The following is a 24,729-nucleotide window of genomic DNA, read 5'->3' as shown; positions in this document are numbered from 1 at the left end:
CAAGCCTGAAAGCCCTAGGGCACAGGAAAGAAACAGCCCGACACCACAGTGACACACAGTAAGTTCTCTCTCTTGCGGTCTCTCCCCACCCTCCCTTCCTGCTTCTTTCCACTTGTTTGTTAGTTTGTTTGTTTGTTTAATTGCTAGTGCAGGACAGACAAGGCTTTGTGTCCATCTCAGTGTCAGTAAGCTTGAAAGAGATCATGTAAAGTGCAAAGGTACAATTCTGCAAATTAGATTTTTTTTTTTTTTTAAAAGGAGACGCACTGTGGACAGCAGGGTGTTTTATTCCTCCATACAAAAAGTATTTATTACCATTGATTAATTTTTTTAAATTGTCATAAATTAAATCTTGTATTATTTTTCCTGCTTAGTTTAATTTTAAATACCACTGGTGTCAATGATTCACTGGTTTGCCAAAGTTCAGGTTTTTATGGAGTGGTTATGGAAAATGTTATTGTTTCATTAGGCGTAGGAGAAGTGTTTATACAGTTTAACATGTTCTATAAGCTTAAGGTAGATTATTAGGCTGGCAGCATAACATTAAATATTGTGAAAAGAAAACGATGTCACTGATTTAAATACTGTTTATTTAGCAGAGTCAGATGGTTCACAAAGTTAATCATCAGCAAAATACAAATCAATAAAGAATGTATTGGCATTAGAGAACTCTGTCTTTCAGCTCCCATCCTGTAAAGATTGGGGTAAGTCTGAATTCATAATACTTTAATTATCTATAACTTCTTTTTTCAATGTTTTTTTGATTTGTGAGTTGCTAAAGACGGTCTAAGGCATGGTAGGTCCCTTTAGAATTGTCATATAATGTGGATCATGATGAAGTACACATGTGTTTGCTTTTCATAGTCACTTTTGCTGGATCCTACTGGAGTAGGATTGGAAATTAAAAACTACAAAATTTAAGTGAGAGTTCTTGTGAGGCTTTATGTCTCTTTGTTAGACGTTAGTGCCTATTCACAATCATTAGGAATAATTTTGGCAGGGGGACTGTTGGGTGGCTGAGAGAGTGTTGTTCTTTCTGGGCATGGATGGGCATTTCTTGGGGAGTCCAGGTTGCTCCTGGGCATCTTGCTTGGGAGAACGCTCCAGAAGAACAGAGCGGCCCTTGTGGGTTACCCTGCAGCCCCAGTGTCAAAATCCCTCACAACACTTAAATGTCCTCCGCTCGTGGGCCAGCTGGACACTGGGGCCTGTAGGAGGGGAATTTTGAGAAGTTCCCAGAGGAATTAAACAGATGGAGATATCTAAGATCCCAGTGTCTTGTGGGGGAAACATTACAGGCCAATTGCTTGGCCTATGGTCCTCTACATTCCTCTCATATACGCGCCAAAGTATATTGGTGCTAACTCATTGGTTTCAGTACTACTGTACTGGTTTTCCAACAGTGGAACTTAGCAATAGCTCTTTTTGACTTGTTATCATTCCAGATCTCTCTGTATTACCTGGTTTCCTCTGATTAGCTTAATCTAGATCAACCAGCACAGCTAAAGATAACTCCTTATATCAGAGACAATTTTTAAATGGAGAACTTTGTCAGTCTCATTAAGATAGTTACACTTACCTGTCTTGTGGGAACTTCTGGAGACTTGTAGACTTAAAGATAGTCATTATTTATTTCTTTTAATCAGTGCCCTCTTTTTCCCTAACACATATTTACCTAGCATATCTCTTACCCTAGTTTCTCCTCTGGCATAATTTGTGGTCTGATTCTACAAACATTTATCCAATAAATGACCTTACTCATAGCAATGTTGACAGAATGGTACAGAGTAGCATTGTTCAGGATTTCTGCAAATTCATAGATTATGCAGTTAGAGAAAATCCTCGTAAATATAACATAACATAATATAAGGAGCCTACAGGATCATACCAAAGGTCCATTTAGCCTGGAAGAGTGATCAAAAGTGTGTATCTAAGAGAGAATATAAGAATCAATTCAACCATGGTGAAAATGTTTCTCTGACATACTCTCCTAGCTTCCAGCTGCCCAGGGACTTTCCTTCTCTACAGAGATTTCTAAAACCTCTCAGTGAGTTGCATCTAAATTTTCTGTCTATCCAAGAAGGTCCTGAAATCCTTTAGAGAGCAAATTTCACAAAGCAGGTGCACCAATTCTTAACTCATTACAATGCCACTTTGAAGACTCTTTGACATCCTCCCTGAGAAAAGGTATCAATGTGCAGACATCTCAAGTAGTGTCTCACCATCTAGTATATCTGAAAAACATTGGAACCTTTATTCTTATGCAAATAATAGTGAATCATAGTGATATTTTCCAAACAGGAAGACCTACATATCTGATCTGGAGGAGGAAAACCATGGAAAGGCCAATCACTGCTGGCCAACTTAAGGACAAATCACTCTTACACAACAGTGGCGGCAGTCCAGTTCCAGCCAAGAGCATGTGCCATAATTGTTCAAAGCTAAAGGTATGGAGATGAGCTTTCAACACATATTTTCTCTGGAATACTGAAAATTATTTGAAGTTATATAAAAATTCAGTTAATTCTGTATGGTACTGCTTGACACTACACGTGTTGGAAACAACGTTCTAGGTTGTGATTCAAAGCACACAGAAGTCAATAAATGTGTCCAACAGTTAAAAAGTGAAGCCATATCTTGCTAACAAATCATTTAGAGTTGTGCTATAGTAATAGTGGTAATTGCTAGAGCAATTATATCTTTTTATCCATGTTTTTTTAGAACAGGAGAAGCAGGAGTAGTAAGGTATGCCGTAATAATAGTACCAGTAATGAACAACTTTATGTTGCAAGTTTTCCCCAAGGAAGGAAACAGCTAAAACAGTATGTGATAGAAAGGTAGAAAGTGCATACAGTCAGTGTCAAATTTCTTTTTCTTTACAGTAGAAGAGGCTTTGGAGGACATTCTGAGAGATAAAGTAAAATCTTCTGTTTGAATGAAAACAATAGGAAGAATCTTTTCACAGAGAACTAGAAAGCAAAGCATTTGATTTTTGTGTTTCTTGGATAGGTTACTCAAACATCCAGCTATGAAGAAAAAATTGTTTCTTTGCAAACTCAATTATTTTCTCTCTTCAGATATTTCTTGGAGCTCTAGCTTTTACTTTTTTTGCCAAAGGATTTTCTGGAAGCTACATGAAGAGCATGACCAGTCAAATTGAAAGGAGATTTGAAATCTCATCATCAATTGTTGGCATTATTGATGGCAGCTTTGAGATAGGTATGTGCACTTTCTTTGAAAGTTGGAAAACACTGCTTTCTAATAAATTTTTCCCCTGAAAACCCTCTTTTTGTAATCTTATTGGTTCTCTCTCCTGTTGATGCAGGCAACTTAATGGTAATGGTGTTGGTAAGCTACCTTGGACCAAGAGTTCATCGACCGAAAGTAATTGCTGTTGGATGTGTCATCATGTCATTAGGAGCATTTTTGTCAGTGATGCCTCAGTTCCTAATGGGACGGTAAATATGGAGAGTTTTCACATTGTACACTAATTGAACTTGACCATATGAAGTAGTTTTTAATCTTACACCTATATTAAAAGCTTGACAATGGTAGTTTCTTAGATAACAGGGAGGTTTTAATAGGTGATTTTTTTAGTACTGACTTTCTGATTTCCTCTCTGAAAACTTAAGTCTTTCTACAGGTAAGTAAGAGAGAAACCTCAGGATTCTACAGAACTTATACATAATTAAGGATAAAGTGGGTTGATTTTTTTCAGCTGGAATGGATATATATAGATAAGTATTTCTTTCAGCAGTTCTCCTTTTTTTATATTTAAATGAACCGTAATGAAATCTTGATGGAAGAGGTTTCTTCCTCCATGTGGCTATTCATGCTAAGCTCTTTAAAATTATGAAGATTTGTATCTATGTCCACTGAACTCAGGGAGAGTTAAATATCTAAATAATGCTTCACATCTAAGCTTTAGTGCTTACATAGTTATCAGAAGCAGTTCATACCTCTCCAATACTTTGTCATCCTTACCAGATCGTAGTTTAACGTAAAACCCACTCTGTCCCTCAGCAAAATTAAAACTTATTTGTGCATCTTCTTTAATTCCAAGACCAATACCTGTGATAAGGAGGGTACAGAAAGAATTATATCTGGGGACTGTGGTATGAAAGTGGCCACAGTCACTACTCTGCTTGGGAACCTGTACTGGACAGCACAAGCCAGAAGCAGAGCTATGGAAATCTCTGATTTAACCCAAACTCACAACCAAGTTCTGAAGATTATCCATTCTCCACAACACTGAGCAAAACCTAGTGGCCATGGGGACTTCACTGTCATCCATCACAATATTGAAGGTTTCCACTTGACCACACAGTCAGAGGGGATATCTGCTCTCCGTTTATCCCAGTGTAGTATAAATGTTCTCAAGCTGGCTTCAGTTTGCTCAGCAGACTTGCTGTAGTAGCTGCTTGAATACAGACAAACTGGCACATGTGTTTTGCAGCCTGTGTTAACCTCTTTATAGACACAGATAAGTTACTACTAGATCCTTAGCTAGCTAATTTTAAACTAGCACAGAAATCTCTGTGTTACACGTCTATTGTGTAGGTAAGAACCTGGTGCCAGTATGGAAAATCATCAGCATTGGGTGTATATGGACACATGTGGATGGACTCTGCCTCTGTCCTTCAGTCTAAAGAATGACCTCCTAAGCCCTGGAAGCAGCTTTTTTTCTCTTTAGCTTGAGAAAATATTGGGGTTAGAATGGTCAGAGCATTTTGAAAAAGGTATGAAGATACCTATCTTTTTTTTAAGCGAAAGCACTGGAAATGGGTTGATCCTCCACTTTGCCTGCATATAACAGGAATGAACATGTATGATCACAAGGCTCATAAGTACTTCCTGCAAAGCACAGTCTTTCACGTGTCAGTTGTATTTTACATAGTTGTTTTCCAGTTATAATTATGAAAGGATAAGTGTTACTGTGGACAACTCCTCTACAAGTGTATCAGCTTGCTCCCCAGCATCGTCTGAGGGCCATCCAGTCACAGATGCTACAGAAACACCCAGCACTTTGAAAAATTTTGGTAAGCAAAAGCTCTGATACTGGGTTCCCTTTTTCTGTTTGTCACCATTTTATACACCCTCTTTTGCTGGAAAGCAGTTTAACACCCCTGTTAGAAACCATGATATACACAAACCCACCCAATAATGACTGACAATTTTTTTTTTTTTCTGTCACAATAAAGTGTTGTCAGAATTATGTTCACAGAAATGTAAATGTTTATGGCCTGCAGGATGTGAGAAAACAACAAATTCCTATCTGTGGCTCTTTGTGTTGATGGGGAACCTTTTACGTGGAATTGGGGAAGCACCAGTTATGCCACTGGGGGTTTCATATATCGATGATTTTTCTAAAGAAGAAAACTCTGCATTTTACATAGGTAATATGCAAATGAGTAATTCTTATGCTAAACATTCTTTTCTTTAACATCTCTGTAGCCAAGCAAATACTCATCAAAAAAATCTACCTCCTCTATTCTGGATAATTTTCTGTTGTATAGAGACAAAAAAGCAATGCAAAAGAGATTTCATATTTATTTTTGAAGGATGTTTCATAGATGTTCCTTTTGCTTTCCCCAAGTGGCTTCCTCTACCTGTGCCAGTTTTCTCTGTGATGAAGAGAAGCATGATCAGATACTCATTTTCTCCAATGTGAGAAGTCATATCTGTCTTATCTGACATATCATCTTTAGTACCACAGCTTCAGAGGATAAAGTTCTTCCTAATCACTGTTTCACTGATAAGAGACTGATCCTTAATGTAAGGATCAGTCATCTTTAGTACCACAGCTTCAGAGGATAGAGTTCTTCCTAATCACTGTTTCACAGATAAGAGACTGATCCTTAATGTAAGTTACAGTTATCACAGTAATGTAAACATGTTTCAGAAGTTTTACCTGACTTTTTAAATTTTATATGCAGCACATTTCCTCATGAAAGCTTTTTAAAGTCACTAGTTACTGGAGGAAAAACCAAACCCTTGCCAGGGCGTTGTAACCAGTCCCCTCTAATTGGGATTTTGTTGTTGTTGTTTTGATGGAAGAAAGCCTATTTCCCAAGACAGAAAGACTTACACCCAAGCTAATTAATTTATTGCAAAACTGCTTTAATAGCATGGAGTGTTTGTGTGGCCGAGGGAGGTCAAAACTGTTGCCTGACGTAAACTTGGTGAAGTTGAACTAGTCATAAAGATAGTAAGGCAGTTTCAGTTTCAGTATGTAATGCTGCAGGGTAAGGCCATTGAAAAGGTCTTCATCTGGGGGTCAGGAAGTCTGCAAGTTGAAGAAAATGGAAGTATTATGGAGGGACCTGACAAAAACAAAAGTTCGACTCAGCAGTTATCCAAAAGATTTGTAATTGTGTCTGAGCTTCTGATTGAAGGTATTTTTAAAAGTTCAGCTGAATTTTTTTTCTTGTCAGAATCTGATCTGGGAGAGATTGTGACAGGTTGGGGACTACTGAGGAAGTTAGGTCAAACATACAAAGTAGACAAAAGAGAATAGCATGGACTCAACCAAAATGAAAATTTGTCTGGGTCATGCAAGTGAAATAAATTATATTGTTTCCAGATTATGAAAACATTTCATTATAACATTCTGAACAGCAATTTTTAATCTCTTATTCCATTTTGATGGACTGACCCAATTTGCAGAAACGTGAATGTTGAAATAATCTTTTCCATAAAGCTGAAATTCCTTTTCTTGACCAACTTTAATTCTTTTCTATATGTGATTTCTTAATCAGTTGACTGAATCAATTTATGATCAGTGTTTTTGTAAAGTACAAACCCAATTGTCCTATAATAAATACAAAAAAATCAGTCAAGCCTTACTATTGATCTTGTTATTTGACCCTGAGCAAAAAGTTTCATAGAATCATAGAAGCCTAGAATGGTTAGGGTTGTAAAGGGCTTTAAAGATCACCTAGTTCCAACCCCCCTGCTATGGGCAGGGACACCTCCCACTAGCCCAGGTTGCTCAAAGCCTCATCCAGCCTGGCCTTGAACCCCTCCAGGGATGGGGCGTCCACAGCTTCTCTGGGCAACCTGTGCCAGTGTCTCACCACCCTCACACCTTCCTGTCTCTCCTTTTTCTCCTGCCCTTAGATGTTTTGTTGAGTAAGAACATAAGTTATTTTGAGGCAAAGACAGCTTTTTATGAAGTGTCAATAGAACGCATTAAAATCTTTTTATCAGAGTGCAAATGCTAATTGACAGCAATAAAGACAGAGTTACCACAGGAAGGAACAGAAAAGGAAAAATTAGTGTTTTTGTTAAGCTGTCTTACAGAATTTAGTGGAGGATGGTAGCTTTTATGTAGTACTCTGTAAGACAGGAAATGGATATTTTTAAAATTTTTTTTTTAGGAAATGCTATAGTTTTCAGACTGACTTTTACAGAACCTTTTAAATTTATGTAGTTCTACTAGGCCATCAGCGTGGTCCTGAGGTGTTACAATGCATGGTACACCAGATACAGTCCTAAAAAGCTCCTCTGCATAGGGTCACTACTCAGTGTGACTGTAAGGTATAATGATCTGACCCTCAGTGTCTACATGCAATTGCCATTTTTCAAGAGACAGGACTATCAGGATCTCAGTGGTTTGCTTTGTTCTGAGAGGGGCCTTTGGTGGAGTGACCTTTGAGGCCAACTGCTCTTCCTGAGGAGTTATTTCATAAATACTCTCCCACCCTAAGTGCCTAATTTATTCAGGTATTTTATCGTCTTCAGATGTTTCTCTTCTGTTTAGTTGCCTATAGAAGAGTTGCCAACATACATATGAGGATTTGACCTATATTAATAAGCTTTCAGTAGCCAATTTTTAAAAATAATTTATGATTTTATTTGAAACTGAATGTTGACATGGTTAATTAATGACAGTAGCCATCAGACTTATCATGTATGAGGAAAAGCAGTCAATTAAAGATATTTAATTCACTTCCATGGATTTCTCACTAAAGCGGAGGCTGTGAATGAATGAAATTTCATCGCTGAGTTGAGCACTAGTGTATAATCTTGTATCTATTGAACCTATGACTTCAATAGAAACATATCTGAGGCCAATGTACGTTGTAAATTTTAATACCTGTTACCTGCTAAATTACTCACCAATACAAGGGCTTGTGTGACCTATGTCAATATGCAGCAGCTGATTAACTGACAAGTCTGCCTGATTTACTGTTTTTGGTTTAGTCTGTTTATTATATTACAAAGGAAAAATACACCAAGAAAATATCACAGTGAACTTACTTGATTTTTTTTAAAATCACGATATAAACATACTATCTTAGTGAAGTTATTCTTGAATTTAAAGGGTATGCAACTGTGAAATTTAATTTCAAAGCTATATACATGCAAAATTATTGCACATGTGCTCCTTAGCTTATCTGATAGCTAAGGAAGCTATCTGAAAGAAATATACTGCATACAATATACAAGCCCATTGGTATGGGTGTGCTGTTCTTTATCTGTTTATTTTAGTAACTTGCCACTGATTATTTGAACAGTTAGCTGATTTGCTCATTCTGGTGCTGAATGAATCAACAAAGATTCTGTCTAATGAACAGGGGCCCTTATCTCTTTGTTGCCTACTGAAAATATCCTCAGTATCCTGTACCTAGTTGCATGTCCACGCATTTTTATTGTCCCTGTCATCCTAATGTGACTCCAAACTGCAAAGATAGGCCCTCTTATATACACATCATCAGATCAGCTACTACTACTTAAAATTAAACTAGGGTCCTGAACACTTAGTACAGGGAAAAATCCCGACTTACACAATCACAGAACATCATGCAAGATGTAAACAGAGTTGCAGGTAGACTTATGACTCCAACGGGCCTAGAGTTATATGTATGTTCATTAGTTAACTGCCACAAGCTCAACAATGCAACCACAAAAATCTGAGGAGAGAATTGAGGAGGACAGATAAAACTCATTGCAGTGCTGTTCTCTTTCTTCCTACTTCTTCCAAGACACCAGTCTTTCCAATGAAATGCAGGCAGGGGTCCGCGTGAGACCACGCTTGCTTTGGCAAAGCCCTCTGCAGGTGAAGGAGACGGCTTCCGCATTGCAGCTAGAGCATTAGCAGCTTACGGCTCATTTTCTTGCTGCTCAGAAGCTTCCCCTTAGGCATCCCCTAATGGCCTGTGCCCCTCTTCCATCTCCTCCTTCCTCTCTCCTCTCCTTGCCCTCAGAGTAGAAGGCGTGCTTGTCCACTGAATGTTTTCCTCGCTCTCCTGTGCTGTCTCTCTTCTCTTGCAGGCCTGGTGAGATCCTCGGGCATGTTTGGGCCAACCTTGGGCTTCCTGCTTGGATCTTTCTGTGCCAGCCTCTGGGTTGACATTGGCATTGTGGATGTCGGTAAGAGATCGTGGGGTGGTGCACTAACTGAGAAGACGGCTGTATAGGAACCTATATGCCAAGAAGCACCTTTCCAGGTTCCTATTGAAAAAAGGGGTGCTGTCTAGTGAGTTTTCCTACTCAAAAGCTAGTGTTATTTATATTTTAATACCTGCAGCATTGTAGTATGACTGGAATATCCCTTGATATCATTGTTTCATCACTTTCAAGTCTCTAATCCCAGGGAAAATTTGAGGACCTTCAAGGAAAAACTGTTGAGTTTGCAGATGGAAGAAGGAGGGGACAGTGGGAAATTGTGAAAGGGAAGTTCTTTTTGGGTGGTGAAGGGCTCTCTTGCTATCACTCATTCCCACAGAATGTGCTGGAAGATTGTAGCAAGGAAATGCCACCATGGGTCTAAATGGAAACATCTATTTTTGACTGTGTGGGACTGATTTGATTGAAGCTGCATTTCAATTCTTAAAATGAAACATAAATCACCTCTGTTCTGGTATTTAAATAATATAGAAAAGGATACCTATAGTAAGTTTAATTGCTCTGCATGGTATTTAACCTATTTTCCTGTCTTTCTGTATTCTACAGATTCCATTAGCATAAATCCTAAGGATACCCGTTGGGTTGGTGCCTGGTGGCTTGGATTGCTTATCTGTGGAGCGGTCAACTTCATTGCTTCATTGCCTTTCTGGTTTTTGCCGTACTCCTTACCAAAAGAAGGAGAGAATGAAAATCTGAAGATTGGTCATTTGCCTGTTCAAGGAAATAACTGTAAAATAGACCCCCCAGCTCAGCCACAGTTAAAGTTCTCAGAGGCAGTAAAAGGTGAAAGATTATTGCCCAAATGTTTGCATGTGACTTCTCTCTAATGGGTTCATTCTGAGCTGAGCATGTATTTGCAAAGCCCTCAGCAAAATGCACATTTCTGCAGTGCAAATGATGGACAAAAATGCTCCCTTTAATTGTATTATAATTACATGCTAAGGGTGTGTTTCAGGCCTCTTCTTATGTCAGACAGCTGGAAAAAGCTCATGCTGCTGCTTTGAGCACCAGAGATTCCCAGTTCAACATAGCAGTTGTCATATGATGTATTACAGCTATAATCTTATGATTATGAAGGAAGAGGGGGGAAAACATCTCATCCCTCATTAATGACCAATCCACAGCTGGTAGGCTACTTTTCACTGAGGCCAACATATGGGATGGGACTATGTTATGAAGGAAGAGGGGGGAAAACATCTCATCCCTCATTAATGACCAATCCACAGCTGGTAGGCTACTCTTTCACTGAGGCCAACATATGGGATGGAAACACGGGACTATGTGCTATGTTAGCTGTTGGAGGTGTTTCAACTGGATTCATAGCTCCTATGTATGGGCTCAATGATGCTAAATTAACCTTGTAATATCAGACTCAACTACCTATTGCTGGACTCCTCCAAGGGAGTTATCTGTATGTATGTATGCATGTGCACCCCTTAGTGACTATGGCAGATGTGTTTTGAACTCTCATCTTTTAGGCAAGTGTGCCAAAAGCCAGACTACAGGTTAAATGCAGGTTTTTGTCTTCAACTTTAATTTCATGGACTTAGTTACTCTAATCAAGGGTCTCAGTTAAGGTTCCAGTGTTTTGCTGCGTCTGGTGCAGCCTCATGTGGGGCTCTTGTGTGGTTTGTGAAGGCTTCTGTTTTAGGTACCAAACATTTCACTTCATGCATTATAGAGAGTCTTAATGCCCCTCTAAGGACACTCCCCTGTACAGGCATTGAGAACCAGTGTTGCAAGCCTTAGTGCCTTTGGCAAATAGTCCTGTGTCGCACACAAGATAACCTAGGATTTCTGATTCCCAGTTCCGCATGCATTGTGGCAGTCAGCCTTGTTGCTTCTGTAAGTAATTTGTTGGCAATAAGGAAAACTCTCACTTAAGCAAACTAAATCAAAGTTAGTTTTGTTATCTAAAGGATGTCAAAACAACTCTCCTCTGTGTTTAGCAGGGTGTACAGCATATACCTCTCCATTGCAGATTTCTTCCCAGCTCTGAAGAAGTTGTTTGGAAATCCAGTTTTCCTGGTGTACATCTTCCTCACTATTCTGCAGTACAATTCTCTTGTTGGGATGGTAACCTATGAGACAAAGTTTATGGAGCAACAATTTAATGTATCAGTGGCAAGAGCCATCTTTCTAATTGGTAGGTGCCTGTCCTTCTTTTAAATTCTAGTTCCAAAAAAAAGTTTTTTTGTTATTTTGCCTTCCTTTTTAGGAGGAGCTTCTGTGAACTTTTTTGTTAAAAAAGAGGTATGTAGTGAGTGGGTTATTAGTTTTCCTAACATATTTTGAAAATGGATGTTAATTTTAGTGTTAATTTTCCTCGTGTTCCTAATTTAGTGAGCTACTTGATTACTAAAACTGGGTGGCATTTTTTTTTAGGCTGAAATTTTTTTCAGAGTGAGATTTGGGTTATGAATGTGACTGTTTTCATGAACAAAAAAACCACACATAATCTGCAAGTAAGTAAAAACTAAAAAAAAAAAAATCAACTTAGAAAATGTCTAATGAAACGTGATTTTTCTTCTCAGAATAATGTCACAGTATAAATGTTCTTCTGTTTTGATTAGAAATACAAATTTTAAAAAAAAATAAAAAACCATTATATAAAATTGTTAGTAATTTCATTCAGCTCAAAGCTCTCTTTCTATTTGCCAGTTCTCTCAAAAATAAGTTCTTTATAGTGTCCTACAAAAAAAGAATGCTGGAATTATGTTAATCTTATAGTCATTAATATGGTCTCATAACCTGGCAAGAAAGCCAGGGTATTTGCGGTCACTATAGAATTGATATTCCCTTAGTTTAGTCTGAAGGTGGCCTGCTTTGCTGTGGGTCAGGTACAAATGTGGAAAGAACTTTCTTTTTTTAATCTTTTTTTTTGGTTGAAGGATGTTGCAAAAAACAACATGACCAAAACAACCAACCAAACAAAAAAACACATACAGAGACAGGCCAACCCCTCACAATAAAACCTTGTGAAAGCTCTCTATTTAACATGTAAGTATTAGGGCTGGAGTTTGTGAAATGCTGAACAAACTAAATCTAAATGCAAATCTTTTCCGTTATTCACTCTCAGAGCAAAATGGAATCCAATGCAAAACCAGACACTGTTTCATGTTTCATGTTTCATTTTGAAGGTGGTTTTTTTGTTACTTGCAGGAAGTTTAATGTTTTACTTTAGATGAAGAAGTATCCATTAGCCTAAGACATTAATCTAATTTACTCCAGTTCCTAACAGGCACCTGCATAGGTTTTATTATATCAGTAAGCATACAAGCAACAATATACTAAAAAGGTAGGGAATATCAAGGAACTAAATTTTTTGAAGTCATAACATGACTTGAAAGAAAATGAGGAAGTAAACAAAAATTACTTAAAGTTAATAAAAGGTCTTAGAACCTATAAGGATCAGTCCCAAAAGAGGTCAGTATCTGATATTTTGAAAACTACTTTAACCAGATATTTTTTCTAAAACGTGTCAATGCCAGTGACAGCAGTTAACAATTTTGTTGCCTCCTATTTGCAGGTGTGGTTCTTTTACCTATCACAATCCTGGGGATGTTTCTAGGAGGCTTTCTGATCAAGAAGTTCAAACTTCACATAACTGCGATGACAAAGTTCGCATGCATCACCTTTATCGTATCGTATTTGTTAAACCTCTTGTATTTTACGTGCAGTTGTGAGGTGCTCCAGGTGGCCGGTTTAACAGCACCCTACTCTGGGTTTGTATCCCCTTAGGTTTTTGTTGGTTGTGTAATTTGTCATGGTTGCTTCCTGCCTTGTGCTGAACATGGTGCACACACCCATATTCCTCTACTTTCACAATCTAATCTGGTTTTGCAATCTCATCTAGGCTACAAACCTTCTACTCTAGGAAACATTTTGATTTTAATTTGGATCAATTCTGAAATGTGGCTTCCCTGCTGATTTACTGTAGCATATTGCTGTATCTTTTGCATAAAAAACCAAGATTATATGTGTATCTGTTCAAAGACAACAAATTTTCATTTAAATTGGTGTATATTAGGTCATCTGCTAGTGTCAGTCACTGTGGTTTCAGCTACAGTGGAGTTAATGTGATTACATCATTTTATTGTTCCCTTGGTGGTGATACACACAAGAAAATTCTATGTTTTGGGATACACTTGTCAGGCTGAAATGATAACTAGTGTTGGGGATGAGCAGAATCCCCCAATTCTGTTTTTCAAGTTTAGTTTAAACTGTATATTTATTTTTCTAAATGGTTTATTGCTATTGACAATATACCTCTATATTCTGGCAAATTGATAGTTAAGAGGAAGTTTATCATTGGCAATTGAAATTTTTATATTCTGTCTCAAAGCTTTAATTTAAAGCTTGTCTCCTGCTCCATATAGGCAGTGGGATGTAAAAAGTGTTGAAAGTGGTTGCCCTGTCATCTCCCCATAGCTTTTTTTTTTTTTTTTTTTTTTCTTTGGGAGACATTTTTTACTGTGAGAGTGGAGAGGCACTGGAACAGGTTGCCCAGAGAAGCTGTAGATGTCCCATCCCTGGAGGTGTTCGAGGCCAGGTTGAATGGGGCTTTGAGCAACCTGGTCTAGTGGAGGGTGTCCCTGCCCATGGCAGGGGGGTTGGAACTAGGTGATCTTTAAGGTCCCTTCCAACCCAAACCATTCAATGTTTCTATGATACTCTAGATCAGTTCTTATGAACTTGCATGGGGCATTACCAGCCTCCCTGGGTACCTGGACCTGCTGACCTGCCTGTGTCCATTTTCTCAGCTTTGAGGTAGACAGTGATCCGGTCAGAAGCATGTGCTGCCCAAACAGACATTCTCCCTTACCAGGGCCATGGTCATTCTTTCTTGAGAACATTTTGCTGACTCTATCAGCCTGCTACAATTGCCTACTGTTTAAATTTAGCTCAGTATGGTCCAACAAATTTCAAGGGATTTTAAAGGATTAAACTGAATCCAGCAGGGCCTGCTAGATTTTCAATTCAGACAGAAACTCAGTCCTGTGTTATTTGAAACTGAGTCTATGTTCAGAGAAATATCTAAGTTGTCTTGGCAAACCTGACACCTAGTTCATTTTTGAGGTTAGTTACATAAAAGATGTCAGAGGTTAGTGAAGGGGAGATAACTCTTGTTGAGGGCAACACCTGATACTGTAGAGTGAATTAAAAATATGCAGAAATATCAACAGCGAATACTGAAAGAGCAATTACAGTTTCTCCAGGAGAACTGAGTCTGGAGAATTTAGCATGTGCTGGGATTGTTCTGGTTAAGTGAGTCACATGCTGTTTTACCAGTTTAACAATTTGTAATTTGAAGATGAGCAGCAACCTAACGAGGGATAACCCCCATCCCCCCAGTTATTTTCCCTTCTAGAAGACTTAGGAGAAATGTAGCCCCCTTGAGGTGTATTTTGGATTGGGGGGCTGGGAGGAAGAAAAGGCAAACTTTGAACACTTTTTGTTTCGTATTCTCACTTCAAGGCAGGGGTGATTTGTAGATGCGTACTTCTAACGTCTTCTGAAAACTGAGCCCTGCTGCCATGCCCTCAGAGGTGCTGGCCACTTTTTAAATTCTCAGTGCTAGTTGTCATCTGCTTAGTTTAGCTCACTGGGGCCTGAGTTTGATGTTTCTTACAGAGATGTTGGTAAAGGTGGGAGCTATTGTCCATGACGATACACAACAAGAAATGAGATCTAATAAGAAATGGGGCTGAAGGTGCTCCCAGGTGCAGGGCTGCTGCTGAATACTGTCAGAGCTGGGACAGAAGTAGTGCTTATCAGTCAGACTCATGCAACTTTCATTGCCACTAACTGTCTCTGATCCAGTGAAAAAGGTGTCAGGAGCATCTTGCTGCTGTAGTTTTATGTAGTTTTATATCACTATTTCTAGCACACAGTTACGGAATGATATCTACTGCTAAGGAAAAGCATGGCCAGTCTACTGGTGATAAGAGATTCTAGGTACGATTTTATTTTTCTTGGGTTGAGCTTTCAAATGAAAAAGTGATACCAAATATTCCCTCTCAGCCAAGAATACCAAGTTTGTGTGTTCCATGCCTTTTCAGCAATGATCCATGAAGAAGTTAATGCTTGATAAAAAGATCTCAAGAGAGCTTTGGTTTACCTGAAGTTACCTTCGTCTCCATATAACAACTTCACAGTCTATCGGATGGTAGCAGATACCTGCCCATGTTTATTGCTTCCCTTTCTCCACATTTTTCCTGCCTACTCCCTGATCTTTTGTTTGACTACAGAATTCCACTAAATATTTTTTTTTCTTTCTGTTTTCCTCCAGATTAAAACATCTTTCCTCCCCCAAAAACAGCTTCCTGGCCAGTTGCAATGCTGACTGTGGCTGCAAACTGGATCAGTGGGACCCTGTGTGTGGGGATAACGGGCTCACTTACATGACAGCCTGCTTTGCGGGATGTAAATCATCAACAGGGATGGGAAAGAATATGGTAAATAGATAGGTGGATAGATGATTATAGATATAGCTGTATTTCTCTGTCTATTTATTTTTTGTCTTTGTGATTAAGAAATCCTGTAGACATAAACATTTATTCTATATGGTTTAACCTTGTAGAAACTGAGTGCAAGGTTGCCGTGAGCGTTTTTAAAAGAGTTGGGATGAGGTAACTGAAAACCGCAGACTCTCAACTTACATTTCTTGAATGCCTTTTTTTCTATTTTTTTTTAAATTTATTTTTTTCTCAGCAAGATGACAATACATTTTGCTTTAAGTTTCCCAGTAGTTCTCTTAACTGCATAGGTACAACACATCTTAGAGGGGTTTGCTCTAGAAGACCTTTACTAGTCTGGTTGTTATCCTAGCAAACTCCCATGGTGCCAACTCATGTGCAGTAGAACTGTATAAAATTGTGAATTCTGGTTTCACAAACTGTTAGAGATCATACTGGAATTGCATCTAAAGTAATAAGCCTAAATTGTACAGCCAAGAGGTCCTGTAAATATGCATCTGGCCATTTTTTTTCAGTGTATCAGCAGCAAAGACATTTCTGGGACTTCAAACAATCCTAGCTGGGCAAAACCATTAAAAACAGTAGGTTTGCAGAAGTCTGTGTGAATGGTCATGTCTTCTGGCAGAAGCAGAATTGTATTCATGTAACCATATCGAAAAGGACAAGCAACATCTTCGGGCTTATGTCCATATATCCCAGCAATATTCTGTTTCGCTTCAGGGCAATTGGCTTTCAACTCCATGTTTCCTACTAACTTCAAAGGCCTACTGTCAATCCAGTGCCAAGTGCTGTTTTACATATATAACAATAGATACGCATGTTTGCATTGTTGGGTCCACTTCTGTGTTTTTATTGTTACTCGTCTGCTTCATAGGTTGCTTGAGCAGAATGGCTGGATAACAGTTCGCATCTGAATTGTATAGCTATGACCCATTTTAAGCATACACAGAACACCTTCTGTCTTAGCAATGGCATTGCTGAAACTGGATTCACAGTTGCTTTGTGTCTCTGGAGCAGCTCAGAGGGGCTGGAGCATACCAATGAACTTGGCCATCAGTCTGCAGAGATGATGAGGGAGGTTCTTTCAGTGTAAACAACAGCCTGCCTGTTATGGGGAGTGAAAAATCTAGCTACTAAAATAATTTTGTGCCACTGAACTCTGATTAAATAAATTCTTCTCATCTTCTTCTTTCAGGTGTTTCACAATTGCAGCTGTGTGGAAGGACAAGGGCATGGACTTGGCAATTCCTCTGCAGTTTTGGGACAATGCCAAAGAGAAAGCTGTACCAAAGCATTTCCCTATTTTTTAGCATTACAGACTGCATGTGCATTTATTCTAGCCTTAGGAGGCACTCCTACATACATGATTATGTTTAGGTGAAATACTTTACCTTACCTTGGCCATAAAGCTTGGGGAAAGTGAAACAAAATATGGTATCTACTATTTCATTCGTATTGTGAGGAATGGCATGCTGATCAAACTGGGGCTCTGAGTCTTTGCCTGTACTCTGAAATCCATCTCTGTTCGGAGGCACAGCAAAATGCCTCTCCAATTTAATTCCGATTTAAGGCTGAGCAAATACTTTGGTGATGAAATGGGTGGGCCTTATGCTGGTCCTGAAGATTAGTTTTCACTTACAATGACAGGGATTTTTTTAACACAGCGATGAACTTGAAATAAGATGCAGTGCTAAGACATATCCAAGGTGACTATGCTGTTCACATTACTCAGGAGAAAAACATGCACCTTTGTTAAGCCTTATTGCCTCAGAATGTTTTCTGTGTTGTGAGAAGTCTGATACTCCCATTTTTGTCAAGCTGGTATAAACAGAACTATGTCAGCAGCAATGATTTTTTTAAATTTTTGTTCTTTCAGTTGTAAATCAGTACTGCTATCTTAGAAGAAAAGGCAATGTTCTGTGCCTTTCACATGGAAATTTCTTTCCACTCTTGCTCACGGGTGAATTACAATCTTCAGTAGTCAGTGCACATGACTAGATAACTCTCTTTGCTAAGCTGCTGATTGTTCTGTGGTATTTCTAAGTGCAACCAGTCTTACCGCATGCCTGGATTATGGACAAGGCTAGCTTTGCTAGGCAAAGTTTTCTGAATACTAATATGTATAATGAGAAGCCTTTCATGTTAATGCTGAAAAGACAATATTCTGATGTACAAACTCCAGTTGAGGAAACAGGCTGTCCATAGCAAGTCTCCGTCCTGCCCCTGTGCCAGCTCAGTACTCCCCTCTGCCTTATAGGAATTCTTCCAGTTCATCTGATGGACACAGGCTGTTTCTTCACTGGTAGGGATGAGGTGCTTTTGAAGCCAGGTAGTTCACCTTCACTGCCTCTCTGTAAAATGCTAGAGGCAGATGTGGTTTTTACTTGCATGTGGCTAGCAAGGACTGCAAACACTTGTTCCCTCTGTTCACCACTGCAAAATGTAGCCCCTTCTAAAGTAAGGCAGCTTCTTGGAGCTTAACTTATGGACATGATCTACCTACTTTTAGTTGTTTAATTTTAATTTTCCCATGCATCCTTTCCCAAAAATCTTTCCAATCTCTTTTGCTTGGGTTCAAGATGAGTTTCTGTAGATTTTCCCATTTATTTCAATGAGAGTTCATCCACTGAAGTCAATGGAAGGCACCTCTACATCGGAACTTTAACTTTAGTGAATGTTTTCAATTAGGGTTTGAGTGGGCTATGCTAGGTAGGCCACAATATTCTTGCAATGGGGCACATGCAGATGTTCACAGCATGGCTATAGCTACATTATTTTATTGTTCCCCAAAATCACATACTATTTTTCTTTCCTTTTTAGATCTGTTTCACCAGACCTGAAATCCTTTGCTGTTGGGATTGAAACTTTAGGTGGTAGAGTACTAGGTAAAACTTCATTTCTTTGTGGGGTTCAAATAGGTAGTCAAAGAGATAGACCAAAGCTAGCCAATGCAATGCACTTGCTCCAGCTGAGAACAAAAGAAATTTTCCTGAATTTTTCTTTGTAAGCAGAAAATTCAAAATGTTTGGAGGAGGTTGGTACGTGTTTCCTGGTATGTAATTACACATTAGAATCATAGAATGGTTTGGGTTGGAAGGGACCTTAAAGATCACTGAGTTCCAACCTAATTATGATTATCTCTTCAGAATTCTGGGATTAATTTCCTCATTTCTTTACCATGATATTAAGCATTGAGATCTTAATGTCTGAGATCATGTAATAAGAATTTTCTTTGCAGGAGGACTCCCAGCCCCTATTTATTTCGGTGCCTTGATAGATGAGACCTGTTTGAAATGGGGGACAAAAAACTGTGGGGGATCTGGATCTTGCCGGGTATACGACACTAAAGCATTCAGGTAAGCTGAAATCTTTGGTAAGTAGTTGGGAATTTGACTTCTGAGGTAGCTTTGGGCACCAAGGAGCAAGGTATACTTTGCCCGTGACAATTGTCAGTAGACTGATTAGGATACTAAAAGGACCAAAACTCCTTATTTGACTGGGCCTTAATAGATCAAATAAGCCAAGTTGTTTTGATTCAATCTAACATATGACATTGCAGTATATTGCCTTACATTGCCAGAATTGTTTCCTTTATTAAAGCCTTAGTGCACTGAATAACTCTGCGGTGCTTTGACTTTGTGGGAGGCTGAACAACCATGGAGTAAATGTAGCACTGAAGGTGCTCTTCCTCATCCTTCACTTCTCTGCTTTGTAATGTATAAGACACCTCACAAAATCCACTTGGAGAAGGGACGCAAATGTCTGGTGGTACATGGAGAGCTCCAGCCAGGAGCACCAAGTGCTGCCAGTGAGGTGCTGGTGGAAGGCTGGGACAACAGGCAAAAAGCCCCAGCTGGTGCAGCTCCTCCTGTCCCAGCCCTAAAATATAGTCTGCTGAATGGGAGCACTCTTCAGACAGGAGGCATTTCTGCTAGGAGCACAGGACCTGATTAGAACCTGCCTGGAGCTAAATGTCATGAGGTGTTTGCTTTCTGTCTGTTATTTCTCAAAATGCTGAGCAATACCTGGCTGAGAACAGATGGTTTTGCAAAAGTGTATTTGATATCTTACTTGATTCCACTCAGAATTGTCAGGCCTTATTAATATAAACATATTCTGTCACCTTTTTTTTTCTAGAAATGTGTATCTTGGCCTCATTGCAGGACTACGGGCAGGATGTTGTCTCTTATACATAGTACTCTCGGTTTTAATAATGAGACGCTTCAAGCCACATGGCAAAGAGATGACAGATAGTAAAGATATAGAAAGATCAACCAACAAGGAACCAGATGCTGCCAACAAGAAAGAAATTCTTCCTGGTGCAAGAACTTCATCAGAGAGTGAGGAAACTTGTATGTAAAAAAGAAACAAGGTCTTTTCATAACTTTGCCTGGGCTTCAGTTTTTCTAAGCACAACAGGAGTCTAATTACTGACTTCAACAGCCGGTTTACATTGTGAGGGTTCAAAAAAATAACTTTGAAATATTGACTTTTAATTTGCTTTACCCTATCCTCTTCCTCTCCTCATGTGAAACAATAGAGGGAAAAGGTTTTCAAAATTTTGGGGAACTCTCCCATCCTCTTGCTCTCAGTCCCTTTCTAGACCAACAGTAGGACTAGCCAAAATTTTAATTTTTCAAGTCTCATAAATTTGGTTATGATTGAATATTTGAAAAGAAGAAATCCAAAATAAGCTTCCTTTCCATTTTTCACTGACTTTATTTCAAGTCTTCTTGCTCTGTATTTAGTCCTACAACTCTCAATGGCCAATCAAGTTACATTTGCCCAGTTGCTCTGATGGCCTTTGCTGCATGGTTCATGATCAAAGCGCTTTGTTCCAGACTGCGGTCCATGGCCCATGCTCAGGTGAGAGCCCCAAGGCTGTCAGTGAGCACTCTCTGAATGAGAACTGCACAATGAGCCTGGGATTTGGCTTGAACACATTAAACAATCAAAATGGATTGCAAACAAAAGAAAGTGGTGTATTAATTTTGCAACACATATCAGTGTTGGGTTTGAGTAAAATTACTCTGAACTGATGCAATAAAGTGGCAGGTGTTTAAGTTTCTTTGATTTTGATGTGTGTGTATATTTTAATGACCATTGCATTTATACCACGTGTATATAGTTTACCTTTCTTGTTTAAGGAACCTCCAGTAAGCCTTGAAATACAGTGCTGAAACCTTGCAATTTCCATGGACAGCCTAGTCCAGAGAGAATCTTTAATAAAGGATGCTTCCAACAGTCATTACTGGGAAAAGAAGTCTCTAAAAATACTTGATGTCAATATTTCATTGACAACTTCACAATGGGAGCAAACATGCCTCGTAAGATCACTTCAGGTTTTGTCTTTATCATCACAGCCGTTTTGCTTTCTTTTCTGAAGAGTGTCTCTGCTCACTGCCACCCTGTGCACAAGCCTAAAATTAGGAAACAAGCTTTCTTTCCTAATCTTAAACTTCCTTGGGACATGGAAGAGAGCACTGCACTAATATAAAGAATATCTACTACCCCTTATCTGTGAAAGTAGCAAATCAGAGGGCTACAGAGAGGGACTCTGGATATTAGGTGGTCTTCTGGCTTTTTTCCCACCATCTGCCCTGTGTAAGTGCAAGAAGATGAATGGGAAAAGGGTTGATGTGGTACTCACTAAAAGCAAGTTCTTCATATCCTGGCCTTGGGAATGGATTTGTTGCTTTTTATTGCTTAAAGTCAATGACCAGAACATTTAGAGGTTGTCTTTTATAATCACCGCTGGGATTATAAACTGCTAGCGGATGTGGGGAAGCAATGTGTGTTATAAGGGAACAAGAATTAAAACTTCTCTAGTACGGACGATATCAAAATTGCACGTAGGTCTGCAAATAATTAAAGAAAAATCCAAGTTCCAAAAACCTCAGGAATTTTACACAGAGAAAATCATGGTGTGTCTTTCTCCTTCTGCAAACAGTATTTTAACTTTGAATAAATATATTGGCAGTTCTAGAAATGCTTTTGATCTGCACTAGACATATAGACTCAGTCAGGTGACTCATGCTAACATCATTTCCCTTTTACTTCTGTTGTTTGGGTATTTATTTCTGTGCATTGTTTTTTATATTACAGAGGTTTTGATGAGAGCATCTTTTGCTTGATTTTCCCAGGAGGTAATGTTTTATCAAAGGTGCGTTGATAATTGATGTCAGAATAGAACTAAGATTCTGGTCGGGTCTGATGATTCATGTCCAGATATTTACCCCAGATGCAACTTGGTAAAGCGAGCTTTTTCAAACAAATAAGACTTAACATCATTCTTCATAACAGTCCCAAATCAATAATAGCATAAGCGCTGCCACAGGTGGTATTAAATGAGCCTCTGGCTCAGTATGCTCCCAAATTCAAAGTTGTATCACTCACCTACGTTTTCAACATGCCCTGTTTCTTGTGTGCAAGTCTAAGCACTCTCCTGTGAATAGCAGGTAGAAATTTCTTTAAGGGAATAATTTGTTCTTCAACAAGCAACTAGCACTGAATATACAAAAAATGAAACAGGTGGTCAACCAAGTAGTGTTTTACAAAAGGTTTTTGTCCCCTTGCCTCTCACAATAGAGGAAAAAATAAGGGTATACTCCCTTTTAGTCCCTCCTGCTCCAAACACAAGGTTTCACCAACCAGAGAGGCACACAGGCCCCTGGGACTCTGGTTTGATTGCAAAGCCAAATTGCTGGTATCATTGTCCTGTGTGATAGCTGCGTCAGCATGCTCAGAGCTAGCTCTGACATCTCTGAGCTCCATCACTGGGAAGATCCTCCGGGAGCAAAGAGAAACCTGTTGTATTCTAAGGTGGTAAGAGAAATTGTTAACCAAGAAAACTATTTTGGAGGTAAATTTGCAACCACACCAAGTCAGGCATGGTTTTGAATAAAGACAGCAAATCAGTAGTTTAGAAATCATTACAGACAACTTGATGGGCCGTAAATCATGGGAATTCCAATGAAGAAATAGTCAAACCAGTGATTTTTTCTCAGATTGTGGGAGGTTTAAGGGCATGAGCCTTGTGTTTACCCAACTCTTGTTTGAGGCTGTCAAAAAGCCCTTTAATGGTATTATAAAAGTCCTTCTGTCAGAATAACTATGGACACCAGAGCCTTATCCCAGAAGACAGTACAGTTATTTGGCATTTCTTTACTTTTAGATGCATAATCAAGCAGACATAATGACCTATGACTACCTGTTTTTATGATATTTTCTAGTTGTTTATCAAGGAGAAAAAAACCCCAGTAGCCCTAAACCCACAGTTTTCTGTATGCATTAGGATCATATACCCTACAAAGACCAAGCCTCCTGTGGGTTTTGTGTCCCCATTATTAACAAGTCCTGTCTATCCTGGCACAAAAATAAATTGGGAATAGAGTACTAGCTGTTCAGAATATACAGAAAATACTTCAGGCTGTCAAATTAAATTTAAAGCATTTCAAATATTTTAACAATACAGCAGGAAGGTAACATTAGATTTAGTTTACCAGCTTTTCACTGTAGAATATATTGTAATTTTGTCTACCTCTAATTTGGAATATGGTCAAAGATTTTTCTATCTGAAACTGTTAATATAGGTCTGAATTGTATTATTTTCTCCAGTGTTACTTATATATCTTACTTTATAATTAATTTGTATTTTTATTCTGAGCTACTAAAGTATAACTTAATCACAGCTCAAGTCAGCCAAGAAGAAAAAAGAAAAAAATCATGCTACAAGTGCACCTGAGTTTTGAGGCTGAGCAGGTTTCTTCATGACACCACTCTGCACTAATATTCATGCGATTTGTAAGTGCAGAGACTGCTTTTTTAGAGGAGAAAAATTACTTGTTTGTGCATGGCCATGGATGTGGCGGGTGGAGAGTGGTCATGGGAAACACATAAGCATGCTGTATGTGTCCTAAGATGTTTGCCCATCTCTTTGGCCAGATCTGTGTTATGGACAGGGTGGACTCTTGAGCCCAAGCCCTGCCTAATGCACCAGCAGTGCCCTGCAGGAGATGGCAGTCCCTTAGCTTAGCTCTGAAAACCCAGTGTTGCAGTCTCAGGTTAAGAAAGACGGGAGACAGTTTCTCCCTCATGCAGTCAGGACTCTTTTGAGCATCAAACAATACCTGGCTATGACATCCATAGCACAACCAAGTGCAGCACAATTGGAGTAATTGTGTGGGTTTGGACAGGCTGTGTGTTGCATGTGTGGTAAATCTGGCCTTCTCTGAGACCAACCATGCAGTCACTGCACTTATGGTCTCACTTTAGCTCCTGGGACTTGTCCTTCCTCTGTGGGATTAGCAGCTTAAGGCAGGGGTTGACTTCCACAGGTGTAGGTGTAACGAAGGAGACACCCATAAAGACTGGAAAGCCCAAGAGGTTGAAGCTGATGGTTAAGCAAGAGCTTCCTATGCAGCTGCCCACCCATGCCCTGTGCTGGGAGAGCTCCTGCCTGGCCCACTCATTGGATGCAGGCTGTTTTTTGGGTGTCTCTGGTACATATCCTAATGGTTGCGGTGTGGGACTGGAAGCAGAAAGTCTGGGATTGCTTTACAATGGGACTGAAGTGCTGTTTTTTTCCTTAGGTCTTCTAAAGGTACTGTAAAGTGATTACTACATTTAACGGAAACAAAAAAAAAAAAAAAAAAAAAGAAAAAGTAATAAGTCTTGAGTGATCAAGGCTACCAAGAAGCAACAGGCCAGCAGATTTCTGTAGATTAGGGGAATAAACTTAAAGAGAAATTGTTATATTGTGCTACACAGAAATTGTTGTAAGGGAAATACAGGTGGAGACAAAGTGTGCACACATGGCATGTACAGGACACCCAGGGGA

At 39.1% G+C, this 24,729-nt stretch overlaps 1 protein-coding gene across 1 annotated transcript; it reads left to right on the top strand.

Moving 5' to 3' along the window:
• Positions 1–2,336: 2,336 nt before the first annotated feature.
• LOC104471342 (solute carrier organic anion transporter family member 1C1-like) lies at positions 2,337–20,250 on the top strand. The gene is made up of 14 exons (XM_010086659.1): positions 2,337–2,447; positions 3,078–3,219; positions 3,326–3,458; positions 4,909–5,039; positions 5,250–5,396; positions 9,277–9,375; positions 9,958–10,194; positions 11,393–11,557; positions 12,941–13,136; positions 15,704–15,869; positions 17,086–17,267; positions 18,711–18,775; positions 19,129–19,246; positions 20,028–20,250. The coding sequence occupies exons 1-14, from the start codon at positions 2,337–2,339 to the stop codon at positions 20,248–20,250; spliced, it is 2,115 nt and encodes a 704-aa protein (XP_010084961.1).
• The last annotated feature ends 4,479 nt before the right edge of the window (positions 20,251–24,729 follow it).

Source organism: Pterocles gutturalis, unplaced genomic scaffold (assembly GCF_000699245.1).
Source record: "Pterocles gutturalis isolate BGI_N339 unplaced genomic scaffold, ASM69924v1 scaffold14401, whole genome shotgun sequence".
Lineage (NCBI taxonomy): Eukaryota > Metazoa > Chordata > Aves > Pterocliformes > Pteroclidae > Pterocles > Pterocles gutturalis.
Note: the sequence above shows the minus strand (reverse complement) of the source record. Positions and strands in the feature narration are given on the sequence as shown.